Here is a 27,778-nt window from a genome sequence, read left to right as displayed (position 1 = left end):
AAATCCCCTCTCTCTGTACCGACCCCGCGGGACAGTGTCTGATTTTAAATCCCCTCTCTCTGTACCTACCCCGCTGGACTGTGTCTGATTTTAAATCCCCTCTCTCTGTACCTACCCCGCGGGACTGTGTCTGATTTTAAATCCCCTCTCTCTGTACCTACCCCGCTGGACTGTGTCTGATTTTAAATCCCCTCTCTCTGTACCTACCCCGCTGGACTGTGTCTGATTTTAAATCCTCTCTCTCTGTACCTACCCCGCGGGACTGTGTCTGATTTTAAATCCCCTCTCTCTGTACCTACCCCGCTGGACAGTGTCTGATTTTAAATCCTCTCTCTCTGTACCTACCCCACTGGACTGTGTCTGATTTTAAATCCCCTCTCTCTGTATCTACCCCACTGGACTGTGTCTGATTTTAAATCCCCTCTCTCTGTATCTACCCCGCTGGACAGTGTCTGATTTTAAATCCCCTCTCTCTGTACCTACCCCACTGGACTGTGTCTGATTTTAAATCCCCTCTCTCTGTACCTACCCCGCAGGACTGTGTCTGATTTTAAATCCCCTCTCTCTCTGTATCTACCCCGCTGGACAGTGTCTGATTTTAAATCCTCTCTCTCTGTATCTACCCCGCTGGACAGTGTCTGATTTTAAATCCTCTCTCTCTGTACCTACCCCACTGGACTGTGTCTGATTTTAAATCCCCTCTCTCTGTATCTACCCCGCTGGACAGTGTCTGATTTTAAATCCTCTCTCTCTGTACCTACCCCACTGGACTGTGTCTGATTTTAAATCCCCTCTCTCTGTATCTACCCCGCTGGACAGTGTCTGATTTTAAATCCCCTCTCTCTGTACCTACCCCGTTGGACTGTGTCTGATTTTAAATCCCCTCTCTCTGTACCTACCCCACTGGACTGTGTCTGATTTTAAATCCCCTCTCTCTGTATCTACCCCACTGGACTGTGTCTGATTTTAAATCCCCTCTCTCTGTACCTACCCCACTGGACTGTGTCTGATTTTAAATCCCCTCTCTCTGTACCTACCCCGCGGGACTGTGTCTGATTTTAAATCCCCTCTCCCTGTACCTACCCCGCTGGACTGTGTCTGATTTTAAATCCTCTCTCTCTGTATCTACCCCGCGGGACTGTGTCTGATTTTAAATCCCCTCTCTCTGTACCTACCCCACTGGACAGTGTCTGATTTTAAATCCTCTCTCTCTGTACCTACCCCGCGGGACAGTGTCTGATTTTAAATCCTCTCTCTCTGTATCTACCCCGCGGGACTGTGTCTGATTTTAAATCCCCTCTCTCTGTACCTACCCCGCTGGACTGTGTCTGATTTTAAATCCTCTCTCTCTGTACCTACCCCGCGGGACTGTGTCTGATTTTAAATCCTCTCTCTCTGTACCTACCCCGCGGGACTGTGTCTGATTTTAAATCCCCTCTCTCTGTATCTACCCCGCGGGACTGTGTCTGATTTTAAATCCCCTCTCTCTGTACCTACCCCGCGGGACTGTGTCTGATTTTAAATCCCCTCTCTCTGTACCTACCCCACGGGACAGTGTCTGATTTTAAATCCTCTCTCTCTGTATCTACCCCGCTGGACTGTGTCTGATTTTAAATCCCCTCTCTCTGTACCTACCCCACTGGACAGTGTCTGATTTTAAATCCTCTCTCTCTGTACCTACCCCGCGGGACAGTGTCTGATTTTAAATCCTCTCTCTCTGTATCTACCCCGCGGGACTGTGTCTGATTTTAAATCCCCTCTCTCTGTACCTACCCCGCTGGACTGTGTCTGATTTTAAATCCTCTCTCTCTGTACCTACCCCGCGGGACTGTGTCTGATTTTAAATCCTCTCTCTCTGTACCTACCCCGCGGGACTGTGTCTGATTTTAAATCCCCTCTCTCTGTATCTACCCCGCGGGACTGTGTCTGATTTTAAATCCCCTCTCTCTGTACCTACCCCGCGGGACTGTGTCTGATTTTAAATCCCCTCTCTCTGTACCTACCCCGCGGGACAGTGTCTGATTTTAAATCCCCTCTCTCTGTACCTACCCCGCGGGACTGTGTCTGATTTTAAATCCCCTCTCTCTGTACCTACCCCACTGGACTGTGTCTGATTTTAAATCCCCTCTCTCTGTACCTACCCCACTGGACAGTGTCTGATTTTAAATCCTCTCTCTCTGTACCTACCCCGCGGGACTGTGTCTGATTTTAAATCCTCTCTCCCTGTACCTACCCCGCTGGACAGTGTCTGATTTTAAATCCCCTCTCTCTGTACCTACCCCGCGGGACAGTGTCTGATTTTAAATCCTCTCTCCCTGTACCTACCCCGCTGGACTGTGTCTGATTTTAAATCCTCTCTCTCTGTACCTACCCCGCGGGACTGTGTCTGATTTTAAATCCTCTCTCCCTGTACCTACCCCACTGGACAGTGTCTGATTTTAAATCCTCTCTCTCTGTACCTACCCCGCGGGACTGTGTCTGATTTTAAATCCCCTCTCTCTGTACCTACCCCACTGGACTGTGTCTGATTTTAAATCCCCTCTCTCTGTACCTACCCCGCTGGACTGTGTCTGATTTTAAATCCCCTCTCTCTGTACCTACCCCGCTGGACTGTGTCTGATTTTAAATCCCCTCTCTCTGTACCTACCCCGCGGGACTGTGTCTGATTTTAAATCCCCTCTCTCTGTACCTACCCCGCTGGACTGTGTCTGATTTTAAATCCCCTCTCTCTGTACCTACCCCGCGGGACTGTGTCTGATTTTAAATCCCCTCTCTCTGTACCTACCCCGCTGGACTGTGTCTGATTTTAAATCCCCTCTCTCTGTACCTACCCCGCTGGACTGTGTCTGATTTTAAATCCCCTCTCTCTGTACCTACCCCGCTGGACTGTGTCTGATTTTAAATCCCCTCTCTCTGTACCTACCCCGCGGGACTGTGTCTGATTTTAAATCCTCTCTCTCTGTATCTACCCCGCTGCACTGTGTCTGATTTTAAATCCCCTCTCTCTGTACCTACCCCGCGGGACAGTGTCTGATTTTAAATCCCCTCTCTCTGTACCTACCCCGCTGGACTGTGTCTGATTTTAAATCCCCTCTCTCTGTACCTACCCCGCGGGACTGTGTCTGATTTTAAATCCCCTCTCTCTGTACCTACCCCGCTGGACTGTGTCTGATTTTAAATCCCCTCTCTCTGTACCTACCCCGCTGGACTGTGTCTGATTTTAAATCCTCTCTCTCTGTACCTACCCCGCGGGACTGTGTCTGATTTTAAATCCCCTCTCTCTGTACCTACCCCGCTGGACAGTGTCTGATTTTAAATCCTCTCTCTCTGTACCTACCCCACTGGACTGTGTCTGATTTTAAATCCCCTCTCTCTGTATCTACCCCACTGGACTGTGTCTGATTTTAAATCCCCTCTCTCTGTATCTACCCCGCTGGACAGTGTCTGATTTTAAATCCCCTCTCTCTGTACCTACCCCACTGGACTGTGTCTGATTTTAAATCCCCTCTCTCTGTACCTACCCCGCAGGACTGTGTCTGATTTTAAATCCCCTCTCTCTCTGTATCTACCCCGCTGGACAGTGTCTGATTTTAAATCCTCTCTCTCTGTATCTACCCCGCTGGACAGTGTCTGATTTTAAATCCTCTCTCTCTGTACCTACCCCACTGGACTGTGTCTGATTTTAAATCCCCTCTCTCTGTATCTACCCCGCTGGACAGTGTCTGATTTTAAATCCTCTCTCTCTGTACCTACCCCACTGGACTGTGTCTGATTTTAAATCCCCTCTCTCTGTATCTACCCCGCTGGACAGTGTCTGATTTTAAATCCCCTCTCTCTGTACCTACCCCGCTGGACTGTGTCTGATTTTAAATCCCCTCTCTCTGTACCTACCCCGCTGGACTGTGTCTGATTTTAAATCCCCTCTCTCTGTATCTACCCCGCTGGACAGTGTCTGATTTTAAATCCTCTCTCTCTGTACCTACCCCGCGGGACTGTGTCTGATTTTAAATCCCCTCTCTCTGTACCTACCCCGCTGGACTGTGTCTGATTTTAAATCCTCTCTCTCTGTACCTACCTCGCTGGACTGTGTCTGATTTTAAATCCTCTCTCTCTGTACCTACCCCGCTGGACTGTGTCTGATTTTAAATCCCCTCTCTCTGTACCTACCCCGCTGGACTGTGTCTGATTTTAAATCCTCTCTCTCTGTACCTACCCCGCGGGACAGTGTCTGATTTTAAATCCCCTCTCTCTGTACCTACCCCGCTGGACTGTGTCTGATTTTAAATCCTCTCTCTCTGTACCTACCCCGCGGGACAGTGTCTGATTTTAAATCCTCTCTCTCTGTATCTACCCCGCTGGACTGTGTCTGATTTTAAATCCCCTCTCTCTGTACCTACCCCGCGGGACTGTGTCTGATTTTAAATCCCCTCTCTCTGTACCTACCCCGCTGGACAGTGTCTGATTTTAAATCCCCTCTCTCTGTACCTACCCCGCGGGACTGTGTCTGATTTTAAATCCCCTCTCTCTGTACCTACCCTGCTGGACTGTGTCTGATTTTAAATCCCCTCTCTCTGTACCTACCCCGCGGGACTGTGTCTGATTTTAAATCCCCTCTCTCTGTACCTACCCCGCTGGACTGTGTCTGATTTTAAATCCCCTCTCTCTGTACCTACCCCACTGGACTGCATCTAATTTTAGTCTGATAGGAGAGACCTGGACTGAAGTCAGGAACTGGGAGATAAAGTTGCCACTTTACTCTCACAGTGCTGGGGGCGGGTAGCAGAGCAACAGTTGACATCAGTGAACTGGAGCGGATCCATGTCTGTGACGAGATTGTGGCCTGGAACCTGGGATTTGCGAATAAGATGACCTCCTGGCTTTTAGCCCTAGACAGGGACATAATTATGTACAAGAAACCTGAGTACATACAATAGGATCCAGTAACAACAGGCATTCTTAAAGACATGCCTGTACAAGCATGCTTTCACCACACCAGTGCTAAGGACTTTTCCATAAGTTCTATGCACAAAAACTAGAGTACCATCTGCTCGCTCTGTAACTAACTTAAAAATCAGGCACGGTAAATGGTCTAATAATGCACACCACCAGAATCAATCATAGGATCATAGAATAGTACAGCACAGAAGGAGGCCATTTGGCCCATCGAGTCTGTGCCAGCTCTTTCAAAAAAATTTTGGTGTGCGACTCAAGGTGATGGGTGTTTTGTGCTGTGGAAGTACGTCCTTTGCATTTGAGACACTCAACAGCAGCATCAACCGCTCAGTTCTGGTGGAGCGCAGGTAGTCGCAGGGTCATGCTGCCTCTGCTTTCTGCATTTAACAAGTTGCATTTTCCGAATTCACACGTTTCAAAGCTGTGCATTTGCACAATTTCATTTGAGACTCTTTAACTATGGAGAAAAAGAGGCAATCTCCTGGTGGGGCGGGGGGGGGGGGGGCGGTGGCGGTGGAGTGGGGGGGGGGGCATTTGTACCTTGTGCCTTAACAGCATCCCCTATTTCCATCCGCCCAACCCCTCCAGCAGCCACCTTTGTGCCATCTCAGAGTGCGATTGCCAATTTGGTGCCGAATTAGGGGCAGTTTTGTGCTCTAGACTCACATCCACCAGAAACTGGGTTCAGACTGCCCAAACCCATTGAACACAGGACCCTTCAAGCCAGCAGACTAAGGGGACTTCTATCCCATCGGTTTGGACTGGATTCCAACCCAAGTCCCATGGGGGAAAGGATAGTATCTAACCCACCACCCAGCACCAGTTCCCTCAGTCAATCACATTTCCAAGTCATCAATGATATTATCTGTCTGTTCACTGTTACTCCTCAAGAGTTAGACATTGGTCCATGACCTGCAGAATACTAAGTATGGGCTTTATACCTTCCTTAAACCGAGGAACGCAATGTGTAAAAGGTGGTCTGGTAGCGCTGGTGTCCCAACGTGCCATGCCACGAACATGTGTGCCAAAATTTCTCAACCTCTTGATGCACCCTGAGGGTCAACGTGTGGCCAAAGAGCTGTGATTCCCCCATTGGAAAATAAATGGAAGCATAATCAAACTAGGCCTCTGTGACACAATCCCCAGTGGCAGGGCTCAAGGGCAGGTGAAGGTCCAATTCAGTTGGGCAGCTTCGGAAGGACAAAGACCATGCATCATGACTGAACGAGGACTACGTGGCACCGCAGCAACGTCTGATTTTACACTTGGGAACGAGTCACGTGAAAGAAAAAACATTTCAAGCAATTGTGGATGTGAAATGACCATAAATACAATCATGAAACACCTTAAATTCTCAGCGTTTATAACTGGTTATGTGTGAAGATGTGTGCAAAGCAAAATGGCAGTTAACAAACTGCCCGTTAATTGATTTTTTTGAAACGAGGAATGAACGGTAAGCGATATCCTTTGTTCAGTTTAGATGGGTTATACCAAAGCAAAATATCCACTTTTCTGGGCGGGGGACTTAACATAAAATCTCCATTCTTTTCAACTGCATACAAATCCAAGAAAGATTTTAAAAAGTATGGATGACGCAGATCCAACTTCTGTCTCCTCCCCCGCCCTCGTGGTTTAGCCGGTGCTGAAGCCCTTGAAAGCAGTTTGATCCTACTCCTCTCCAGTACTTGCTGGGCAAATACACAAGCCCGCTTGGTCCTGAGCCACACAGACTAGGAAGGTCCCAGGTTTAAATCCCCCCTGTCTGTGCCGTGCCAGCCAATCTCAGCCAGGCTGGCAATTGGGGTGCTGCAATTGGCCTCAGCACCCCAGCCTAGGATAGGAGGGGGACAAACTGGTCCGGGTTCCCACTCCTGATCACCCACGTGTGAACCTGGCATGAGGGCAGGATCATGGTGGAATAGCCTTCCAACACTTGCAACCACTTGAGTGATACCAGAGGGCTGACTGTGCCTATGAAACTGCATCCTAGGATGAGTCAGTGCTTTTGGGAGGGGGTGGTGAAACAGAATTTGAATTAATCATTGCCTTTTAAAATAGCCATTAAGGGACAAGGGTCATATCTGTTCAATATTAAGCACTTGTTCCTCAGTGCGTCCCAGGTATTTCAGTGCACTGGACCACAGAGTGAGAGACCCAGCCTCGTCTGTTGTTTGTTCCCCTACCCCACCACCTCCTCCTCCTCCTCTTTGGCCTTTCTCCAGACAGCAAGGTGCCAGTTGCAGGGGAAGAATGAAGCTCGGTCCCACGCAGAGGGGGAGATGTCTAGTCAGGTTGGTGTGAAAATCAGCAGGAGCTTCCCCAGAGGAAGCACTTCAGCAACCTCCCACAACACCATTAGTGAAGACCTTGGAGACACTTGAGCTCAGGTAATGTGTGTCAGGAGTCCGGGAAATGGACAAAACCCACTCCCCGCACCCCCCTCCCCCTCAATTTTCTCCCCTTCCTTCCTTAAGGTGCTGACTTATATTAGGGTCCAGTTTCATACATGGCAGATGCCCTCTGGTGCCTCACTCAAGTGGCCACTCTCTATATCTGAGGCTAGATAGTGCATGCTGGCCATGACCAAGGAGAGACATTCCAGCTGATCCTCGATCAGGAGTAGCCAGAGGCTGATTTCTTCCCCTCTGCCTGGCCCAGGAATGCTGAAGTCAATTGGAGCTCTTTTATCATCACCCTAGCAAGGTCTGCTCACTCAGGACTGACCAGGGATTGAATCTGGGACCTTTCTGGTCTACACAGCTTAGAACAAGAAGTTTAGAAGGACTTCAAAGTCCACTCTTTCCCGAACCTGTCTGGCTGAGTCCTGAAGGAAACGCCAGCACAGGCTTCATGATTGGACTACACAGAGGTGCAGGAAGACTAAGGTCTGAAGAGGAGGACCTCTGACAGTGAATCGTCAGTTGGGGTGGCAGGGGGAGGGGAGTAATTCCCAATTTGGTTAATGGGGACAAGCAAGCCTACACTCAAACCAATAGGAAATGCCGTATGGAGGCGTTCTGCAGGGTCCAAAATATGTTGTTTCATAAATGTTCATAAATTTGAACTCAACTCGGGAAAACCAAACCTGTTTGGTGCAGAACGGCAACCACCCAGGAGTAAATAAGTGGCTCCCAGTTTGTAGAAGGGAAATAAAGAAACTTGCATTTCATACAGCACTCTTCACATCCTCAGGATACCCCAAAGTGCTTTACAACCAATGAGTTACTTTGGAAATGTAGTCACTGTTGTTTTGTAGCCAATGTGTGCACAGCAAGATCTCACACACAGCGATTGAAATAACTGAACAGTTTATCAGTTTTGGTTGAGGGAGTAATGATTACCAAGATATGTACCAGGGAGTATTTCCCCTGATCATCTTCAAATACTGGTGTGGAATCTTTTACGTCCCCCCTGAACAGGCAAACGGGGGCCTGGGTTTGACGTCTCATCCAAAAGACGGTACCTCTTGACAACACAGCGCTCTCTCAGTGTTGCACCCAAGCATCAGCAGAGATTGTGTGCTCAAGTCCTGGACCGGGGCTTGAGCCCACAACCTTCTGACTCGAAGGCAAGAGCACCAGCAACTGAGCCAAGCTGACACCCGAGAGCCTGTGTGCGGTGACTAGGCAAGAAGTTACGTCTCCTATAGCCACCTATACTGAGGTTTACACGGAACTCATTTGCTTCAGCTCAGTTTGGTTTAGTTTTCCGAGATAAAAAGCAAATGTCCTCAACAATGTATACTGTGGACCCTGCGGGCACTCTCACTGCATTCTGTACCAGTTTGGTTCAGTTTGGAGGTAGGTTCACTCAAGGTGAGTGCAGGCTACAGAGAAAGAAACGTACACCGTGTTAGAAATACACAACACGCTTAAGAAAACGGCTGACTGTTCACATAACAGATGCACAAGTTCAAAAACTCACTTTAGATTAAAAAAAATTGTTATATCAAAGCCTAATATATATGGCCGCAGCTGTACGGAAGTCAAAACTCAAGGCCCACCTCTCCAGAAAGGCGGATAGATTATTTATTAGTGTCAGTTAAATTAAATCGTTCCAAAAATTTTTTTTTTTCCAAAACTGTGCATTAGTTGAATACAACAATGTAAAAATGGCAGCTTGAGCAAATTCAACTACACAAATAAGCCTTTAATTTGGAGGATTTCATTGACCCTGTACCCCTGAATCTCTCACAGTGCCCCTACTCGGCAGGACGCCAAAAAGGGAGTGGCGAGGGAAACATTGGATTTACAAGGGCACAATCTCAGTAGATATAGCAGCCATTTTATTTTAAAATGGCAGATTGCTCCCAATAGCTCAACGTTTCCGCATAACAGAATATCGACAAGATTCTTCTTAATTAGCCTTGCTTTCACAGATCAAATATCTGGTGAACTTTGGCATGAACATTTTGGTGCCAATAAAGTTGAATTGTCCATTTTGCTGGATTGTTGTATAGAAGTCTACTACCAAGTCAAAATACACTGAATATGGGTTGCCTCCTGTCTGATTTCGGTAGCCTCCCTACCTTATTTATTTGGCTTTAACTTATATTATATTCAAGGAAGAAGCAGTATGCGGTCATGGAGACCTGGGGGGGGGGGGGGGGGTGCGGCCGGGGCGGTGGAGTTGGTCATGAGTTCCTGATCTCGGTCACGATGATACAGGAAGGTGCCAGGCAAAGGCCAGGTGCTTTCCCCACGAGGAGCAAGGAAAGGAAAAGAAAATTGGACCACAGGGCATCCTCACACATCTCCTAGCGGCTGGTCTTTCAAAACTGAGATGAGGAGAAACTTCTTCACTCAGAGGGTGGTAGGTTTGTGGAATTTGCTGCCCCAGAAAGCTGTGGAAGCTACATCATTAAATAAATTTAAAACAGAAATAGATAGTTTCCTAGAAGTAAAGGGAATTAAGGGTTACGGGGAGCGGGCAGGAATTTGGACATGAGTCTAGGTTCGGAATGGTCATGGCCCTGTGGGTAGTGGAGTGGGCCCAGGGGCCGTGTAGCCTGGTTCTGCTCCTATTTCTTGTGTTCTAATTCTGTGTTAGATTTCAGGAGATGGTTTTATTCCTGTTCCTGGCTGGGGTGGAGATCGCCTTTACAGAAGGTAAGTACTGTAGAAAATATAGGGATAGAGTGATCTCCTGGACGAGTTTCGATCGCCTAGATGGGTCGGAGAGGAATTTCCCAGATTTTTTCTCCCAAATTGGCCATTGGGTTTTTATCTGGTTTTTCGCCTCTCCCGGGAGATCACATGGGTTCGGGTGGGATGGAGAGTGATAGAAGATTTGAGGTTAGGATCAGATCAGCCATGATCTTATTGAATGGTGGAGCAGGCTCGAGGGGCCGATTGGCCTACTCCTGCTCCTATTTCTTAGGTTCTTATGGATACACAGAGCATTGGCAAAGGTAGGGGACCAGGCACCTGCACACACTCTAGTTGGAGACATGTGGGAGGAGGGGAGCAAGTAAACAAACACCTCATAAAACAATGAAAAATAAATTACATCCAATTGTAATCATTAAATTAATGACAATTTTGCTTTACGATTAATACAGGCCAGTTTTGGCAGTCCCTTGCAGAACAAACCCACAGATAGGGGACCTGAATGTGTTTCTTTTTGAGCTACCATAAAATACAAGTTAACCTTAAGGGTCATTAAATGGGGCCTAAAAGAGGCTTTCAGAAACAAATTCTTAACAAATTATCTCTACAACGTGGTCCAACAACAACAACATGCATTTATCTAGCGCCTTTAACGTAGTAAAACGTCCCAAGGCACTTCACAGGAGCGATTATCAAACAAAATTTGACACCGAGCCACATAAGGAGATATTAGGGCAGGTGACCAAAAGCTTGGTCAAAGAGGTAGGTTTTAAGGAGCGTCTTAAAAGGAGGAGAGAGAGGTGGAGAGGCGGAGAGGTTTCAGGGGGGAATTCCAAAGCCTCCTGGCACTTCTCAGCACTATCTTTCCCTGGCCTGCTGAGCCATTTGTGTTGGTGCTGAAGCACTTTTAGCATTTTTTTATGTGCAGAAAGCAGTTCAGCTTTAAGAGCTGCAGACTGCCTCAAAGAGGAGCAGGCTAGCTTTAAGTAAAGCTAGCCTCGCTCTAGCGACACAAACTTCGACCCCTTGTCAGCAGTGCGTTCCTCGCTAGGCTGTGCGATCCTATCATGTTAATTAGCAGGCAGCACCAAACTGACATGCTGCCTGCGCTTTCTGAATGGGCCCGGGCACATCTCGCATCGCGGTGCCCGAACCTGTTGTTTTGCGCTATGGATTTTCACCCTCACCATCCCTGAGCCATGAGGACCAGGAAAGGCCTCAAGGTCAGCCAGATAACTTCGAGTTGCAAAAAGAAAATTGCCAATGAGATCCCCTCATTATATATTTATGGGCAGCCGACATGAATAGGACCAATTTACTATAAGCTACCTTGGATGTAAACTTATCGATGGCTGTAGGTTTGTTCTGCAAGCGTTGGTTAAATGGGAGTTCTGATCCTCTTTTCCAGTACAGAGCATTTTCAACAACAGGCTTAGCTCATTGTGTTAATCTGTTTGGTTTGGCAGGAATGAACCTTTCTGCTATTACGAGCTGTTCGAACCAGTGCAGAGAATACGGTGTACCTCCTGCCATTTAAGATCTTTGATAAGTCTCATTGGCAGGCGAGCACTGGAGTGCCAATTTGCTGGACCATGGGGTGGTAGGACACAAGTTCAAGCCTTCAGTTCCCAATATGGTGAGTTCCCACTCTCAGCCATACCATTGGAAGGGCTTGTTCATAGGAAGAGGGAAACCAGGAAGAGAAGAAAGTATACGACATTAATATAAAATAGACAAGTGCTCAACCCACTCATTTTCCTACATTCAGAAGCCTTGATGGAAGTGCCTTGAAAAAGTGATTCATTTATAAACAATGTGAACAATAAAAGTGCATCAGTCGTCGTCGTACGTGTCTTCACACTGTTCCCTTTGGGGAACTGTATGAAGTGCTGGAAGGATTTCTGGCCGCGATTAACGCTCCTTCAGTGACCGTAACCATCTTCATACCAGCCATTAGGGTGGTTAGTCCTATGGCGGGAGGGTTTTACGGGCTCCCACAAACCATACGAGGGGGGGCCACCCACACCCACGGACGCAAGTATCCCGCTGGATGTCAACCCAGAATTTAGAGCCAGAGCTCCGACTCCACTTGCCGGGACTGTCTGGAGCGGGGTTCGAAACCCTACACCTTCTGGCCCAGCGTCGGGGATGCTACCGCTACGCCAAAGGCCCACTCCTAGTGCATCAGTGATCAGATAAAAATGTTCTGTTGAATGAACTTGGATCTGCTCCGAGTGGGATGTGACAACTTTGCTCCTTCAGGTCCAATGACCTGAGCCTCATCACGAGCTCCCACAAGGACAACCTCTATCATTCCTCCTTGGAAACTTAACAGAATAAAGCCCATACTACATAACTCCCCTCAAACTGATGAAGCAAATAGGATAATTCAACTTTAATCTGATGAAACGTTAGAGAGTACGAGATTCATTTGTTTCTTAAAAGCAGTGGGCTTTTTTTTTTCTCTTGCCATAGTTACTCGAGTGCGAAGTAGTCTTCAAGATGCTGGTGTTGTGTTAAATATGAAGTCAAAAACACTCACTGCTCATGTGCAGGCGCTAACCTCCCGATACCCCAACCCATGCGGAACACAAAATGGTCGGCTTTGCTGAAGCTATAAGGGGTGTGAAAGGATGTGCGTGAAAGGATGAAACATCACAGGTGCCAGGGCCTCCCCAAGATGTCGAAAGGGCAGTGCAATGAAGATCCCCAATGACAAGTCATTAATTGACTGAAGCTGATGATTTTTTTGCTGTTATGGCAATTATTTGCCCATTCAAGCAAGCTGGCAGTGGTTTGGAGAATGGAATATTTTTGCTCTTTTATATCTGGCAGCAATACAAACTGGTAGGAATTAACTGGTCAAAATACTGGCATGTGTCGATGGCAATATTAGTCGTGCAATATGGTGATGGAGCTGTATTGGCCAAAGACAGGAGCACCAAACCCAAAAGCAATCACTCTGCACAGAATAGGAAATGGGATTAATTGGTTTCCTGGAGCTCAGGGCCTGGATAAACCAGGGTCCCATTGAGACAAGCTCTCTGTTTTTCTCCCTTTCTCTCCTGAAGGGGTCACGTTGGGGTACGGTTCCACAGGTGCTGGCTGCCCTTTGTTACCTCTCCCCAGTGGCCGTTCTTCATGTGTGAGCCTAGACTATCTGACCATGTGGGGTATTAGCAAGCTATCTGACCATGTGGGGCATTCAGTCGCAGTCACTAGACAATGATCAGGAATAGCACCTCTAGCTGATTCCATTTCCCTTCTCTGGATGGCCGAAGGACCCTGAGGCCAATCACATCACCACCATCATGGCCCTGGCCTCAGTGATCAACTAACTCAGCACAAGCAGGGGATCAAACCTGGGACCATGCCATTTGGAATTTCAAGACTGTTTCTGGACTGTGCCTCACAGTTACCCCACACCCCAACAAAGTGGTGTATGCCAAGGATCGGAATAGGTCAGTGCAACTGGTTTAAGCACGTGGAAGAAGAGTGGGAACAAAGACTGGGAATGACATGACAAGTGTCCAGGCAACACAAAAAGCCAGCAGAAACATGCAACAGGCACTAACATGCCAGAGACAGTGAATCACATGAACAAAGTGCAAGGAGATTATGAAAATCCACATGGACAGGGTGTACATTTGTGACTATTTCCAATGTAGACGTGAAAAATTGGTCTCTTGAAATATAATCCTGGATTGTTGAGAAACAGGATTCTCTTATATTGGTGTGTGATGATCTTTTTAATGCTCTTCAAAGTGGAGATGTTTGGGGGAAAACGTGAAACATTTTCCACCTTTGCATCACTGCACACCATCAAGTGTTTCCAGGTCAGGTATAGCTCAGGTCATCGAGCAAACCTCTCGCTACTCTGTTCAACAATGTATCTTAACTCCAACATCAAAAGAGGCCCTACTGTACCAATATGGCATTCCTATTCCTCAAACCAGCCATCCATGCGAAGATTTTAATCCCATCTGTCTGCACTGGATTCAAACTTAGATCTGAGGTGAAAGACCAGTGACTTTACCTACCACATCCCTTTCCTACTCCATCCTCAAGAATTGCTTTGTAAACACACACAAATGAAGTGCATTAAAAATATAGCCCATGCATACTTAAGGGGTACAGTGGTGTAATGGATATGGTACTGGACTAGCAATCCAGAACTCATGGGGTAGAACTTCGTTGGTGCCTGGTTTCGGGTGCGAAGGTGGCTGATGCAAAATGTTTTTCATTTTCATCTGGAGCCAGGACCTCCCGACTCCACCGCACTCCTGAGGGCCGCTGCTGGCTTTGACTGCCCCACACCCCCCCACCCCCCGCCAAGCATTGAACTGGGAGGCCCGAAGCTGTCCCATAATTAGGCCTCAGATAAATAATCTAAGGGAGCAAGCAGCGCCTCCACAGGTAGCTCGCTCTACTGCAGGAACGAATCGTGGGTCACCTACCTCACAAATGCCTGGGGGGGGCGGGGTGGGGGGGTGGTGAAGTACACTACTCTTGCTCCTCCTGGCTCCAGATGAAAATGAAAACATTTTTTTTTTGTATACTTACCTTTTTGGTGGCAGCCCAATTTCCCAGATGGGTCCTAAAACACGTATCAGGCCCTTCATTAGCATATGTATGGGAAACAGCCCTCAGGCGCCTTTCAGTCGTCCTTGAGGCAAAGGACATTGGTGACTGAAATTGGCCCTCTGCGCGCCCGATTTACGCCCATAAAACTGACGCAACAAGGTCAAATTTCTAGGCCCATAAGTTGAAATCCCACCATGGCAAGTTATGAAACTGAATTAATAAATTTGGTAATTTGTGGGTCAGCATTGGATCATTGAATCCCAGAATATCTTTGTGGAATGAAAATTATACATAGTGAATTGGGTTTCCACCTTATTCAGGCTTCAGGGGTGAAAGGAAGTTCTTCCAGCCTCACCACCTCAAGTTTGCAGCTGAAGATTTCCAAAGATGACCATTAATCCTTTTTAAGAATAACATAAGAAGAGCAGGAGTAGGGCATTCGGCCCCTCGAGCCTGCTCTGCCATTCAATAAGATCATGGCTGATCTTCTACCTCAACTCCACTTTCCCGCCCGATCCCCATATCCCTTGATTCCTTTAGTGTCCAACAATCTATCGATCTCAGTCTTGAATATACTCAATGACTGAGCAGCCACAGCCCTCTGGGGTAGAGAATTCCAAAGATTCACCACCCTCTGAGTGAAGAAATTCCTCCTCATCTCAGTCTAAATGGCTTATTCTGAGACTGTGACCCCTGGTTCTAGACTTCCCAGCCAGGGGAAACAACCTCTCAGCATCTACCCTGTCAAGCCCTGTAAGAATTTTATATGTTTCAATGAGATCACCTTGCATTCTTCTAAACTCTAGAGAATATAGGCCCAGTCTACTCAATCTCTCCTCATAGGACAATCCCCCCATCCCAGGAACCAGTCTGGTGAACCTTCGTTGCACTCCCTCTAAGGCAAGTATATCCTTCCTTAGGTAAGGAGACCAAAACTGTACACAATGCTCCAGGTGTGGTCTCACCAAAGCCCTATATAATGGCAGCAAGACTTCCTGACTCTTATACTCCAAACTTGCAATAAAAGCTAACATACCATTTGCTTTCCTAATTGTTTGTTGTACCTGCATGTTAACTTTCTGCGATTCGTGTACAAGGACACCCAGATCCATTTTACACAAGACAAGCTCAATTTGTCACATCTACTTAGGAATCTTTCAAAAACATTTCCCAATATTAGGGATATATTTCAAGTGACCGGCACGGATATCCTTAAAAACCCATTTCTTACCCCGACCCTTTCCATGTGGAAGACACCAGGGTTCAGCAGTGAGACCAGTTACTGAACTCTGGCACACTCACGTTAACTGAAACATTCTGGTGTCATTGCATGCAGAATGATCGGAAGCACTCCTTGCAGGCACAATGGCAGGCAGCCATACTCTCTGACAGCCAACTGTGTAATGGACTACCGGAATTGAGTGAAGCGCTTTTCTGACTGGGCAGACTTCCAACTAATGCACAAACATTCCTTTAGTATCACCAGAGCTCGGATCGCAATAGCTTGCTTGAGGTCAATTCGGCAGTCTGTTACAGTATTGCAGGCTGTGCACACAACTCACACACATCACTGCTTCCGTATGGTTCCTTGAACATCATTAATGTCACTCTTAGCAAGACAGCTGACAAGTAAGTTCAGGGTTAAGGGTCTCCCTGATCATTTTCTGTCGCCTGTCAAGGAAGCTGTAACTTCAAAGTCTTCCCATTTTCAAGCTTGTTAACAGGTAAAATTGCTCCGAGCTGTACCGACATATATCTATTTCCTAAATAAGTCACATGAACAAATTTGTTCAGTTAGACTAAAATGGGCCTGATTTGAGAGACTGGCGGCTCACTGTTTTCCTGTGTTCCTTAGAAACAGTGGATAGCAGGAATCAGAACAACATTTTTTAAGACCTCGGGATACTTGGATATGGTTGCTGTTCCAAACCTATTATCCCGCTGTCACCTTTTGATCCACTTTGTACTCCATCTCACTCCTAACCAAAATCAAAAATACCCCGTCATTCTAGGTCAGAGAAGCTCTGTTTAACTGTCCTGGCGCACTATTGCTATTCTGACTGAGAGCGGCCATCTTTGGTTTGGATCAACATTAACCATCGGCCCAAATGATTGGCTATGATGTTACTCTCAGGAGCCTGACCAACAGGAAGCAGTGACATTCATGTGACCATCAAAGTGTGCAGAAATATGGCGACTCGGAAATGAAACACAACATGGAGATTTGTTTTTGTTTTCTTTTTTTTTGCCCTCACAAAATGTTTGGGCACGGATATAGACACGAGAGGGAATGGCTGCACACTTTCCCTGCCACATGCACAGCTACAAACCTAAGTAACTATGTTGGGCTACGTCGTGAGGACTTCGCGCTGGTTTCTCAGCAGGGTCCGGTGTCTTGTAAACCAGCTGATCAGGGTCTGAACTACTGGTAGTTGTCAGAAATATTAAACCTGTGCATTCAAGATGGATGGGGAGGGGAAGAAGGGGGGAAAAGAAGAAGACGAGTTAGAATCAAGAAGATAATGCACGACAGAGGGAGGTGACTGAACGAGCAGCTGAGGGTTCCCCACAGTTACAGAATGGCGTCAATGGCTTTCAAATCACAAGTCAGAAAAGAAAATGCTGTGCATTTCCGAGCAAGCAGGAACTCATTCGCTACTCATGATGGCTCTGCATTATTTCCATTGCAGCTCCTGGTCCCAGGATTGTTGCCACGTGGCATTGCCAAAGGAGGCAACCTGCTCCAAAAAGCTCTGCTGTAGAGTTGCCATGGTGGGCACTGTGCACCATCAAGCAAGACAATGCCCTTTAATGGAACTGTGAGGCGGGGGGCGGCATAACCCACAATGCAAGTGCAGGCCTTGTGTTTGCACATGAGTAGCCTGGCAGTGATCGTGAACCCATCACTCATGCTTCAAAATGGATGTCAGGAAACCGAAAATAGATTTTTATTTTGGTGGTGATTCTGGGAGGGGCCATATAACCTAAATGGAATCCTCAGCCATCTTTGAATACCTCCAGTCGCCTCTCTCTGTCTGCACTGCATAGGTATCCTACCTAAGTAACTATTGGCAGGTACAGGGACCAGCTCAGCTTCCTGCTTCCTTTCATCACCCGCTTCGTATGGTCCGTCGTCATAGATGCCCAAGTGGACCAAAGAATGACTGAACAGTTCTGTCCGAACATTACCTAAAAATATTGAGAGTTAAATGAAACAAATAAAAACAAACACAGAAAACAAAGCTTACACCTGGATTAACCTGCAACGCTGCACGTGAGCAACTGCACACTGCCCAGATTAGGGTTTGGATTATGAGCAGGGCCTTTGCCTCAGGGCTGTGGGTCAAGCGAGTCTTCGCCGCCTAATCCAGAGGTTTTCAAACTAGGCTGCCCGGACTCTGGTTAGGCCATAGGGAATCCCCAAAGTCATCAAGAATTCTGATTTTTTTTCTCTACGTGTTGACCAATTAGTCAGTGGTGGAGCTGGGTTTGTCTAACTGGGGGTGGGGTTGAACTCAAGATTTGGCCAACTTGGCAGGAAGGGGATCGAGGAAGGAGACCGAGCTGGGAACTGGGGAATGGCGACTTACCTGGTCCAAAGGCCGAGTCTTTGCAGGCCCAACCTGGAGGTCGCAGACGGGTGACAGGAGGCTCCTGGGAGCGAAACGGAGGCTGTCCTCCAGAGTCACGTTGGCCAATCTTAATCAAGACCCCCTACTGGCTCCGGCACTGCTATCAGGACATTATCTTCTTATACCAAACACATATGTTTTCTGCAGTGATAGAGCAGTGTTTTCCTTTGGGCGGCTAGCACTAACCTTTGGAAGTCAGGACAAGGGTCTCCCTGGATGTATGTCAATACAGGAAACTTTCGATTTACTGGCACCTAAATAACCGGAAATCTCGGTTAACCGGCAAAATTCAGGAGTAGGTTCAGGTAAGTTTTACTTCATATTGTACTTGCCTTCCTCGATCTGTTGCTGTGCAAGGGTGTGGCTGCAGCTGTTGCTAAGCTACAGAGACGCTTGGAACTTGTGGCCATTGTTCTGAACCTGTTGCTAAGCAACAGGGTTTGTTGCTTTATACGGAGCTCTCAGCTCCGTATCTTTTACTAAAGCTTTCGGTTATCCGGAATTTTTGATGAACCGGCACCACGTCGGTCTCGTCGGTGCCGGATAAAAAAAAGTTTCCTGTAGTTTGTAGAGGGTCCTCAGCAATGCATCAACACTTGCAGGGGACCCTGGAAGCTTGAACACTTCATAAATTGAAACCAATTGTAGATTCTTTGCTACTTACAGCACCTTGTGAGTGTATTTTTTTTTTAAGTCACACTTCATGGACTTCCCTTTAAAATTCTGCCCCCACAACAAAAATGGTAAAATGTTACTTTAAAACAAAACAGGTCCGCTGCGCAACATGAGGAATTGTTCCCATTCAGATGCATAATGTAAACAGCCTTTCTCTGCGATTGAGGAATAAACCTGAAAGCTTTGGGAATTAACAATTAGAATCCACGCGAGCAGGTGTGGGGCCTCCTCGGTGGAGTTAATGCCAACCTCCCAGGCTCAACTCTTCGGGAGTGACAGTCACTCAGTTGGAACCCATAATGTCACTCACAGCTAATCCATTTAAATAAGCTTGGACCTGTGTCACTCTTAAATCATGAATCTGAACTCATAGCCTTCCTCGTCAGCTGTTAATGGGGTATGATTTTGTCCATTTTTTTTTAAACTAATGTTTGTGTTAGCGATGGAAGGTTTCAGTGCTGGGGGGGATGGAAACACTTGTGCTTTCAGGCTGGATGCAGAGTAAAGCTCCCTCTACACTGCCCAATAATGTGCCTTAAACCCTGACATGAATCAGTCATTCATGAAAGAAAAACATGAAATAATATTGAGCGGCCTACGGGTGGCGCTGTCCAGGGAGAGTATAAATACTCAGGCATGGGCCCAGCTTGCGCAAGACATTCTTAACAGGAACTAGTGAAGGACACAACTAGACCTCCATGTTGTAAAACAGTTGATTAAAGCTTTGTTTAACGCTTAGACCAAGTGCCTAGTAGTTTTCTTTCGTCAAACCCCAAGCTCAGAAAAGCATCTCCCTCTGTATCAGTGTCACGTTGCCATTTCCAACACCACCAATCCTCAGATCGAGATTCCCAATCTAACCGGTTTGGGGCCACGGGAACTGGGATCGAAACTGCACCAAACTCATCTCACATTGGCCCCTGTGAGAGGGCAGACTTTCTACGCCATCAGTTTGGGTCGGATTCAAACCAAGGTCTCAAAGGTGAAAGGACACTGTGCTAATTCACTGCACCAGTTACCTGATCTTCTGGAATTCGATAGAACAGGAAACAAGTTGGGCCATTTGGAATGCTGACAGCTTCGTGTTTCCATGCAGCCAGCTATCATGGAAGGGAGGACTTTGAGGCCAGTCCAATAGCACAAGCGGTAGCCTGTTTCTGTGACGAAGTCAGGGCAACGTCTGTCCCACGAGATTGCTCCACTGCCCTTGAGCAGGCAGCTGGACGGAGTGCCTGCTACAAACCCCGTGTGCGGGGCAGGGACAGGGAGAGCACAAGCGGTCACACGCTCCTCACCACACATAGCGGGCGCGCTCGTGCTATCGCCTTTTGCCCGTACGAGCGTCAGAATGAGGCTGCCCCCGAGTCTCCCGCTTTCCGACTGCCTCCCAGTAGTTGCCAACAGCCCATCGAAGCTGCCTGAAGTCTCCATCAGTTGTGTAACCACTGCGGGAGGCAGCGGGTGACTTTGGACAGCTTCAATATCACTCAGGACGGAACTGCCCGAAGTAGCACTTAATACAGTATGGCCTTTGTAATCGGCACCTACGGTGATGAGAAATGGCTCGCACCAGTCAGCTGATATGGGCGGCTGCTCAGGATAAGCGCGGGCAGCGCCAGTGGTGGGGACTGTACTCGTACCAGTGCAGGCCTGCCTCAGGCCAACCAGTCGCACAATAGTAGTGACAGCAGTGGAACCCTGTCCTCCCAGCCTCAGAGCTGAAGATAGGTGGCAGAGCAGTGCTGTGGGCAGAAGAGGAACTGGGATTCAAACTATATATATCTCTACGGTCATGAAGCTATCCTGTGACGATTCAACAGGGTGAGCGATGACCGCATCACTCAACGATGTTATTATCTTGGTTGCCATAGCAAAGATACCAGTTAATTTGTTTCTCCCCCTCCCCCCACACACAAAATTTGAAATAACTGACCTTTCCAGTTGTACGTGCCCGGAGCGCCAAATAAAATGTAATGATCATCCGGTGTGAAGCCCGCCGCGATTCCCTGTTGGCAGTACCCAAAGCGCTGGTGACCCTGCGAGCGCCCTTCACAAAACTTCCAGTCCCCGCCATCCAGCTCGTCTTTGATCTTCAAGTCCTGGCTCAGCACGTAGCAGCGCCCAATCATATCTCGGGTTTCCGCCGACTGGTTCACGCGCTGCCTCACCTCGTAGCGATGAGCGCAGGTCTGCAACCAAAACAGGACACTGACGTAGAATGTGCAGCACAGAAACAGGCCATTCGGCCCAACTGGTCTATGCTGGTGTTTATGCTCCACACCAGCCTCCTCCCACCCCTCTTCAACTCACCCCATCACCATATCCTTCTATTCCTTTCTCCCTCGTGTGTTTATCTAGCTTCCCCTTAAATGTATCTATACTATTCGCCTATCTTATATTTATGGCCACTAGTTCTGGTCTCCCCCACAAGTGGAAACGTCTCTATATCCACCCTATCGAAACCCTTCATAATTTTAAAGACCTCTATCAGATCACCCCTCAGCCTTCTCGTTCCTAGAGAAAAGAGCCCCAGCCTGTTCAATCTTTCCTGATGGTTATCATTGTTATACACTTTGGAAAGACCATCTGAAAGCTCCCCTTGATTGCTCAGCAAGTTTATCCATACAGCGCAGGAGGATCCCAGATTTGTCCCCCAGTCTGTGCTGAGTCAGTTGATTTCAGCTGGGGGTGGCAGTGGAGGGGTACGGGAGGGGGGGGGGCTACAGTTGGCCTCAGTGCCCACGGGTTAGGGAGACCTGGCCGCGGGCTCTGCTCCTCACTGCCAACCAGTGCCTCCGGCTGCAAATGTGTGGATGTCGGACGGGGACAGGATTGGGCTCAGCTGCGAGGCCCTGTGCAGTCGAATAGCCTGCTCACCATCAAGGCCCACACATGACGAATGGCCACTTGTGAGATATCAGAAGGTGGCCAGCATCCATGGAACTGTAACCCAGTAAGGAATCAATGCTTTCAGAAGAGAACATTTGGTAAGAAAAACACATTTTTAAACCACTTTTTTTTTTTAAATGATGGGAGTGGGGAATTGTGTTCATCAAGGTGAGAGTTGTCAGTGTTGAGGAATAATTTTCTGCTGTTGGGATCCAACATCAACATTAGGAACTCAACTTTGCCTTGACAATGGATTTTAACTTCAACCTCAGAAACTGTCCATTCTCATCAACAGCCACCCTGCTTGAGTGGGGCAGCTAGTTAATCCTGTTTAGTGCCATATGTTACTAACTTATGGCCACTAGAAACTGTGCTGCATGCCCAACTCCCTTCACTTGGGATCCTTGCAGCAAGTAGATATCTTCCCACTAATTTGGGATGGATTCAAAACCAGCAATACGGAAATGAAATAGTGTCCAAAGTCACCACACCGTCCAGCCCCGGGGTTATTCGACCTCGACTGCCATTCCCATCCTTGTTTTTGTACTTGAGTGGCCTGTTCCACTGCAACCTCCTTGATCCCAAAGTGTGGGCTGGTTTTCAACTGTGGCCAGTTGCAGTTAATGATGCTGTGCAGCCAACCAATAAGAGGTGACCTTGTACCAAGGTGACATGAGTGGGTCAGTTAACTGTGCCCAGCTGAGTTTGGGTAAAACTGGATCCCAACAAACAGCAACAGGCAAATTTAAATAACAGGCCAGACTGGGATTTGAGTCCACAAGCATCCAGTCATGGGATAAGCTTTATGCTGATTATGCAACTAGATTGCCACAAGTAGTTGCGTGTGTTTTTAAAATGACTTTTTCCCCATTTATTTTCTCTTGACAGAGGGAAGTCTCATGATCAAGGCGCCTTTTCAAGTTCAAACAGTTTAAAAAGAAAATGATTCATTTTGACATCTTTTGATTTTATTTCCGTTTCCCCTTTTGCTTAAATTGTGGATGCTGATGACATTGTCAGGGGAACTGGCTGGGGGGAGGGGAGCGCCTGACAGTGTGAGGGAGTTCAGTTAATATGGGGAGAGACATGGGTTATCCATGAGGTGCCTCTGCTAACAGATCATTTTCACTCTCTTGTGTTAGTCAGCTCCCTCAGGCTCAGTAAGTTTTATTGTTTAATTTTTAAAAGGGATCCCGAGAGTGTCAAACATTTTTTTTTTTTTTAAACGAACCCTCTCCTCCTTTCGACATTCTTCTCTATACACCCCATGTCTCCTGGCGAGGCTGATTCATGTTGGGATACTGTTCCTCAGTTGGCGGCAGACCCTTTATTTCCTTACTCTTCACGTGTGCGCCTAGGCAGTGACTGTCAACAGGCTGGGGACCGTCAAAGCCAATCCTCCATATCCGTGAACGTCCCAGTAGGAGTCACTGGAGGTCGACCAGGAGTGGGAATCTTGACTGGCCTTTCTACCACTCCTCCCCCGCCCCCGCCCCCCACCCCAGGCTCTGAGGCCAATTCGAGGTTTCCAACTGCTGCCACCGGACGACCAGAGCGACTCCCCTGTCAAGTAAATGTCCACCTAAACTCCTCACAGAAACTCTCTGAATTGAACATCTCCCTCATAACTGAGGTAAGTGTCAGCAAAAAGCAGAGCTGTTATATTTCTGTAACCAGCACTGTATCATCATTTCTGATGCCACTCTTGAATAATCCATTTAAGAAACCTTGAAGGGTTAAATTGATTTTGAATTCAGTAATTCTATTAGCATGACCTGTAACCAGTTCACAGCTGTTCAAAAACATAGTTCAAGATAACTACGTCTTCCATCGGATAAGTTATTTTTACATAATCCCTCCAAAGCCTTGGCTTTTCATTATCAACTCACCACAACTTTCCCTCCAATTCCTTGGCTTTTGACCGTCACCCCCAGCCATTGGTTTTCTTTACTCTCCCTCTTCAGATCAACTGGAAAAGACAGAAGAATGTACAATGTGTCAGCCACTGCACCCTATTAATCTGGTCACACCAACTGATTGTCCAACGCGGCTTCCCCGCTGAACACACTGCGCTGCACCAAATAACTACGGTTTTGGCTTTGGAACAAAATGTCTTGTGTTTGTCGTGTACATCGAGTCCACTCCCCATGTCATGGCTGTAGACCAGCTCAATTCCCATCTCTCCCTTCGTTGGTTAAGTATTTAAGTCTGTGTTTTTTCTAATTGGTTATTTGATTTCATTATTGACCAATTACACAAAACCTTTTGGGCGCGATCTTGCCAGCCCTGGGGAGGCAGGACTGCCGGGAAAATGGCAGAATCTGGGGGCGGGTGCCGATCCCGCCCCCAACCCGCCTCCGTGCCATCTTGCCAGGAGGCGGGTAGCCGACCCGCGCCGGGTCCCGTCTCCTGGAGGCGGGAAGGGGGTTACAGCCATTTAACTGCCTGTTAACAGGTAGATAAGAGGATTATCCCCATTTTACCCACACAAGTGCGGGCTTCCCAAAGGCTGCGAACCCCGCCAGGGTCACTGAGGCGAGTAGTGGGTCTGCGGGGGTCGGAGGGGTGCAAAAGTGCGGTGAAGGTAAGTGATGGGTGCAAGTGTGGAGAGGTGAGTATCTGAGGTAAGTGCAAAGTGTTAGTAAAAGTTTACTTACTTTTGTTTCTTCCTGCAGGCTTCAGTCGGTGGGTATGCGGAGAGTCTCGCATCTCCGCGGCAGAGATGACAGATGGCCACTGCATTCTCCAATGCAGCAACCATCTAATTTCTGCTAAATAAAGAGGTTTGATGAGACTTGAATACAAGAACTCATCAAACAACAGAGAATGTCTGTGTTTGACAGATTCACAGAGCTGTCAAACGATGACAATTCATCTGTCAAAAATTTTTGACAGATGAAACGTCATACGTTGACGTTCTCTGTAACCGGCTTCTCCTTAATTGGCCTGCTAAGCCCATTGGGCGGGCTTAACAAGGTCAATCAAGGGAAAATAGCCTGGGTTGGCCGGACGTCGATGGAGGCGGGACTACAACCCGACAAGTGGGAGTCCCGCCTCCAAAAGCTCCCCATTGGCAAAATCCAGCCCTAAGTTTCAGTAAAAACTAATTCTGCCCAATCACATTTCAGCAAACAAATGTTCTCAGAGTTACAACCATCGTGACAGTTCCCCACCCACCCACTATAAAAAAAAACAAAATAACGTTATAACATAATAAAAACCCTTCTGAAACAAAATCAAGTCCGTCTTCAAACAACAACAACTTGCATTTATATAGCGCCTTTAACATAGTAAAACGTCCCAAGGCACTCCACGGGAGCGATTATCAAACAAAATTTGACACCGAGCCACATGAGGAGATATTAGGGCAGGGCTTGGTCAAGGAGGTAGGTTTTAAGGAGCATCTTAAAGGCGGAGAGAGAGGTAGAGAGACGGAGATGTTTAGGGAGTGAATTCCAGAGCTTAGAGCCTAGACAGCTGAAGGCACGACTGCCGATGGTGGAGCGATTAAAATCAGGGATGCTCAAGAGGCCAGAATTGGAGGAGCGCAGAGATCTCGGAGGGTTGTAGGGCTGGAGGAGGTTCCATGAAGATGCCTGATCACGGCGATACTCTTCTCCTGTACTTCACAGTCCAGCCCACCCAGCTGAGGCCCAACCCCTGTGTCAAACACCCCACGACAACTCCGTGACCTCCAGCCCTACAACCCTCCGAGCTCTCTGCGCTCCTCCAATTCTGGCCTCTTGTGCATCCCTGATTATAATCGCTCCACCATTGGCGGCCGTGCCTTCAGCTGCCTGGGCCTTAAGCTCTGGAATTCCCTCCCTAAACCTCTCCGCCTCTCTCTCCCCCTTTAAGATGCTCTGTAAAACCGACCTCTTTGACCAAGCTTTTGGTCACCTGTCCTAATTTCTCCTCATGTGGCTCGGTGTCAAATTTTGTTTGATAATCGCTCCTGTGAAGCACCTTGGGACGTTTTACTATGTTAAAGGCGCGATTTAAATGCAAGTTGTTGTTGTTGGCCATTCAGTCCCTCGAGCCTGTTCCGCCAGCCAATTAGATTGTGGCTGATCTGCACCCCAACTCCATTTACCCATCTTCGCTCAATATCCCTTGATACGTTTACCTAACTAAAACCCATCGATCTCAGTCTTGAAAGCTCCAATTGTCCCCCAGCATCCACAGCCTTTTGGGGACGAGTATTCCAGATTTCCGCTACCCTTTGTGTGTGGAAGTGCTTCCTGATTTCACCCCTGAATGGCCTGGCTCTAATTTTAAGATTGTGCCCCCACCTTGTTCTGGACTCCCCCCACCAGAGGAAACAACTTCACTGCATTTACCCGCTTGAATCCTTTTAGCATTTTAAACACCTTGAATAATGACCAGAAGTGAATTCAAAGGCTGGGACATTCCTCAGGAGCAACTCCCACTCCGCCAGCGTTACTTCACCAAAAAAGTGCGGCGGGAACCCCGCTTAGGCATGTCAGGAAGCAGTTCTGAGGAATCTCCATTCTACTTCACTCTACGTCAGATCCAGAGTTCACAATTTTCTTCTCAGCTCATGGTAGGTGGGATCTGGAATGGGTTATGAGGCCGGCCCACTCACAGGATTTATTTTGATCAAGAAACCCCTCCCACGTACCATCGCTTAAGTGTGCGTCCCTGAGGGACACAGAGGCACGGTTTGCGATGGATCCAACACTCAGGAGGTGTTCAAGACGATGAGAGGTTTTGATAGAGTAGATAAAAACTATTCCCTGGGGCGAGTGGGTCAATAACCAGAGGTCATAGATTTAAAATCATTGACAAAAGATCTAGAGGGGAGATGAGGAGAAATGTTTTCACTCAGTGAGTTGTGGGGATCTGGAACACTCTCCCTGAAAAGGTGGTGGAAGCTGGTTCCAGAAATCATTTTAAAAGGGAGTTGGACAGGTACTTGAGGATGAGGGACTTACAGGGTTACGGACAAAAAGTGGGGAATGTGGGATTAAGCACGACTGCTCTTTCGCTAGAGTTTAGAAGAATGAGAGGGGATCTCATTGAAACTTATAAAATTCTAACAGGACTAGACAGACTAGATGCAGGAAGGATGTTCCCGATGGCGGGGGAGTCCAGAACCAGGGGTCACAGTCTAAGGATAAGGGGTAAGCCATTTAGGACAGAGATGAGGAGGAATTTCTTCACCCAGAGAGTGGTGAACCTGTGGAATTCTCTACCACAGAAGGCAGTTGAGGCCAATTCATTAAATATATTCAAGAAGGAGTTGGATATATTTCTTAAGGCTAAAGGGATCAAGGGATATGGGGAGAAGGCAGGGACAGGGTACTGAATTTGGATGATCAGCCATGATCTCATTAAATGGCGGAGCAGGCTCGAGGGGCCGAATGGCCTACTCCTTCTGTGCTGTAACTTTCTATGATTCTATGATTCATCCTTGTCCTGCCTTGAGCACAAATCGAAGCAAAACTATCTTCATTGGGACACAGAGTTTCTCTGGGGCAGGCGAGGCAGAGAGAGACAAGCGCTCGCTGAACATGCCACAGCTGGTTTACGCATGTCTCCACTCTCCACACTGGGGGTGTACCAGCAGCTGTGGAAGGGGAAGCAAGCAAGAACGAGACAGAGAATAAGGGAAAAGCATCTGAGAGAAGCAAAGGAAACCTGCTCCCTGGGAACTTTTAACTCGAAATAAAAGCAGCGTTTCTCAATTAAACAGACATCGTGATTTGGGTGGGCTGCAGCTGGAGGGATAGAAGCAAGAGAAGCATTTTCCTCTTAGTAACGCTGTGTCTTTCGGGTGAGACCTTAAACCAAAATCCTCTCAGGTGGATGTAAAAGACCCCACTGCACGATTCGAAGAGGCCAGGGGAGTTCTCCCCGGTGTCCTGGGCCAATATTTATCCCTCAACCAACATCACTGAAACAGATTATCTGGTC

At 47.6% G+C, this 27,778-nt stretch overlaps 1 protein-coding gene across 4 annotated transcripts in view; it reads right to left on the bottom strand.

The window, feature by feature from the left end:
- The window catches only part of LOC147096996 (integrin alpha-7-like), a 277,843-nt gene that overhangs the window by 140,575 nt on the left and 109,490 nt on the right, over nucleotides 1-27,778 (bottom strand). For 2 of the 4 annotated variants that reach the window (XM_085972713.1, XM_085972715.1), the window contains exons 3-5: nucleotides 23,731-23,810; nucleotides 20,886-21,141; nucleotides 17,703-17,834 (exon numbers count right to left, since the gene is read on the bottom strand). In XM_085972713.1, coding sequence (XP_085828839.1) covers nucleotides 17,703-17,834; nucleotides 20,886-21,141; nucleotides 23,731-23,810 — 468 coding nt within the window. Of the gene's footprint in view, nucleotides 1-16,975; nucleotides 17,096-17,702; nucleotides 17,835-20,885; nucleotides 21,142-23,730; nucleotides 23,811-27,778 lie in introns of all 4 variants that reach the window. The other 2 variants (XM_085972716.1, XM_085972714.1) reach the window with 2 other exon arrangements.

The sequence above is a fragment of the Somniosus microcephalus genome, chromosome 33 (genome assembly GCF_052327205.1).
Source record: "Somniosus microcephalus isolate GS21.2 chromosome 33, FLI_Smic_1.0, whole genome shotgun sequence".
Classification (NCBI taxonomy): domain Eukaryota; kingdom Metazoa; phylum Chordata; class Chondrichthyes; order Squaliformes; family Somniosidae; genus Somniosus; species Somniosus microcephalus.
This window is presented reverse-complemented; position numbering and strand designations above follow the sequence as displayed.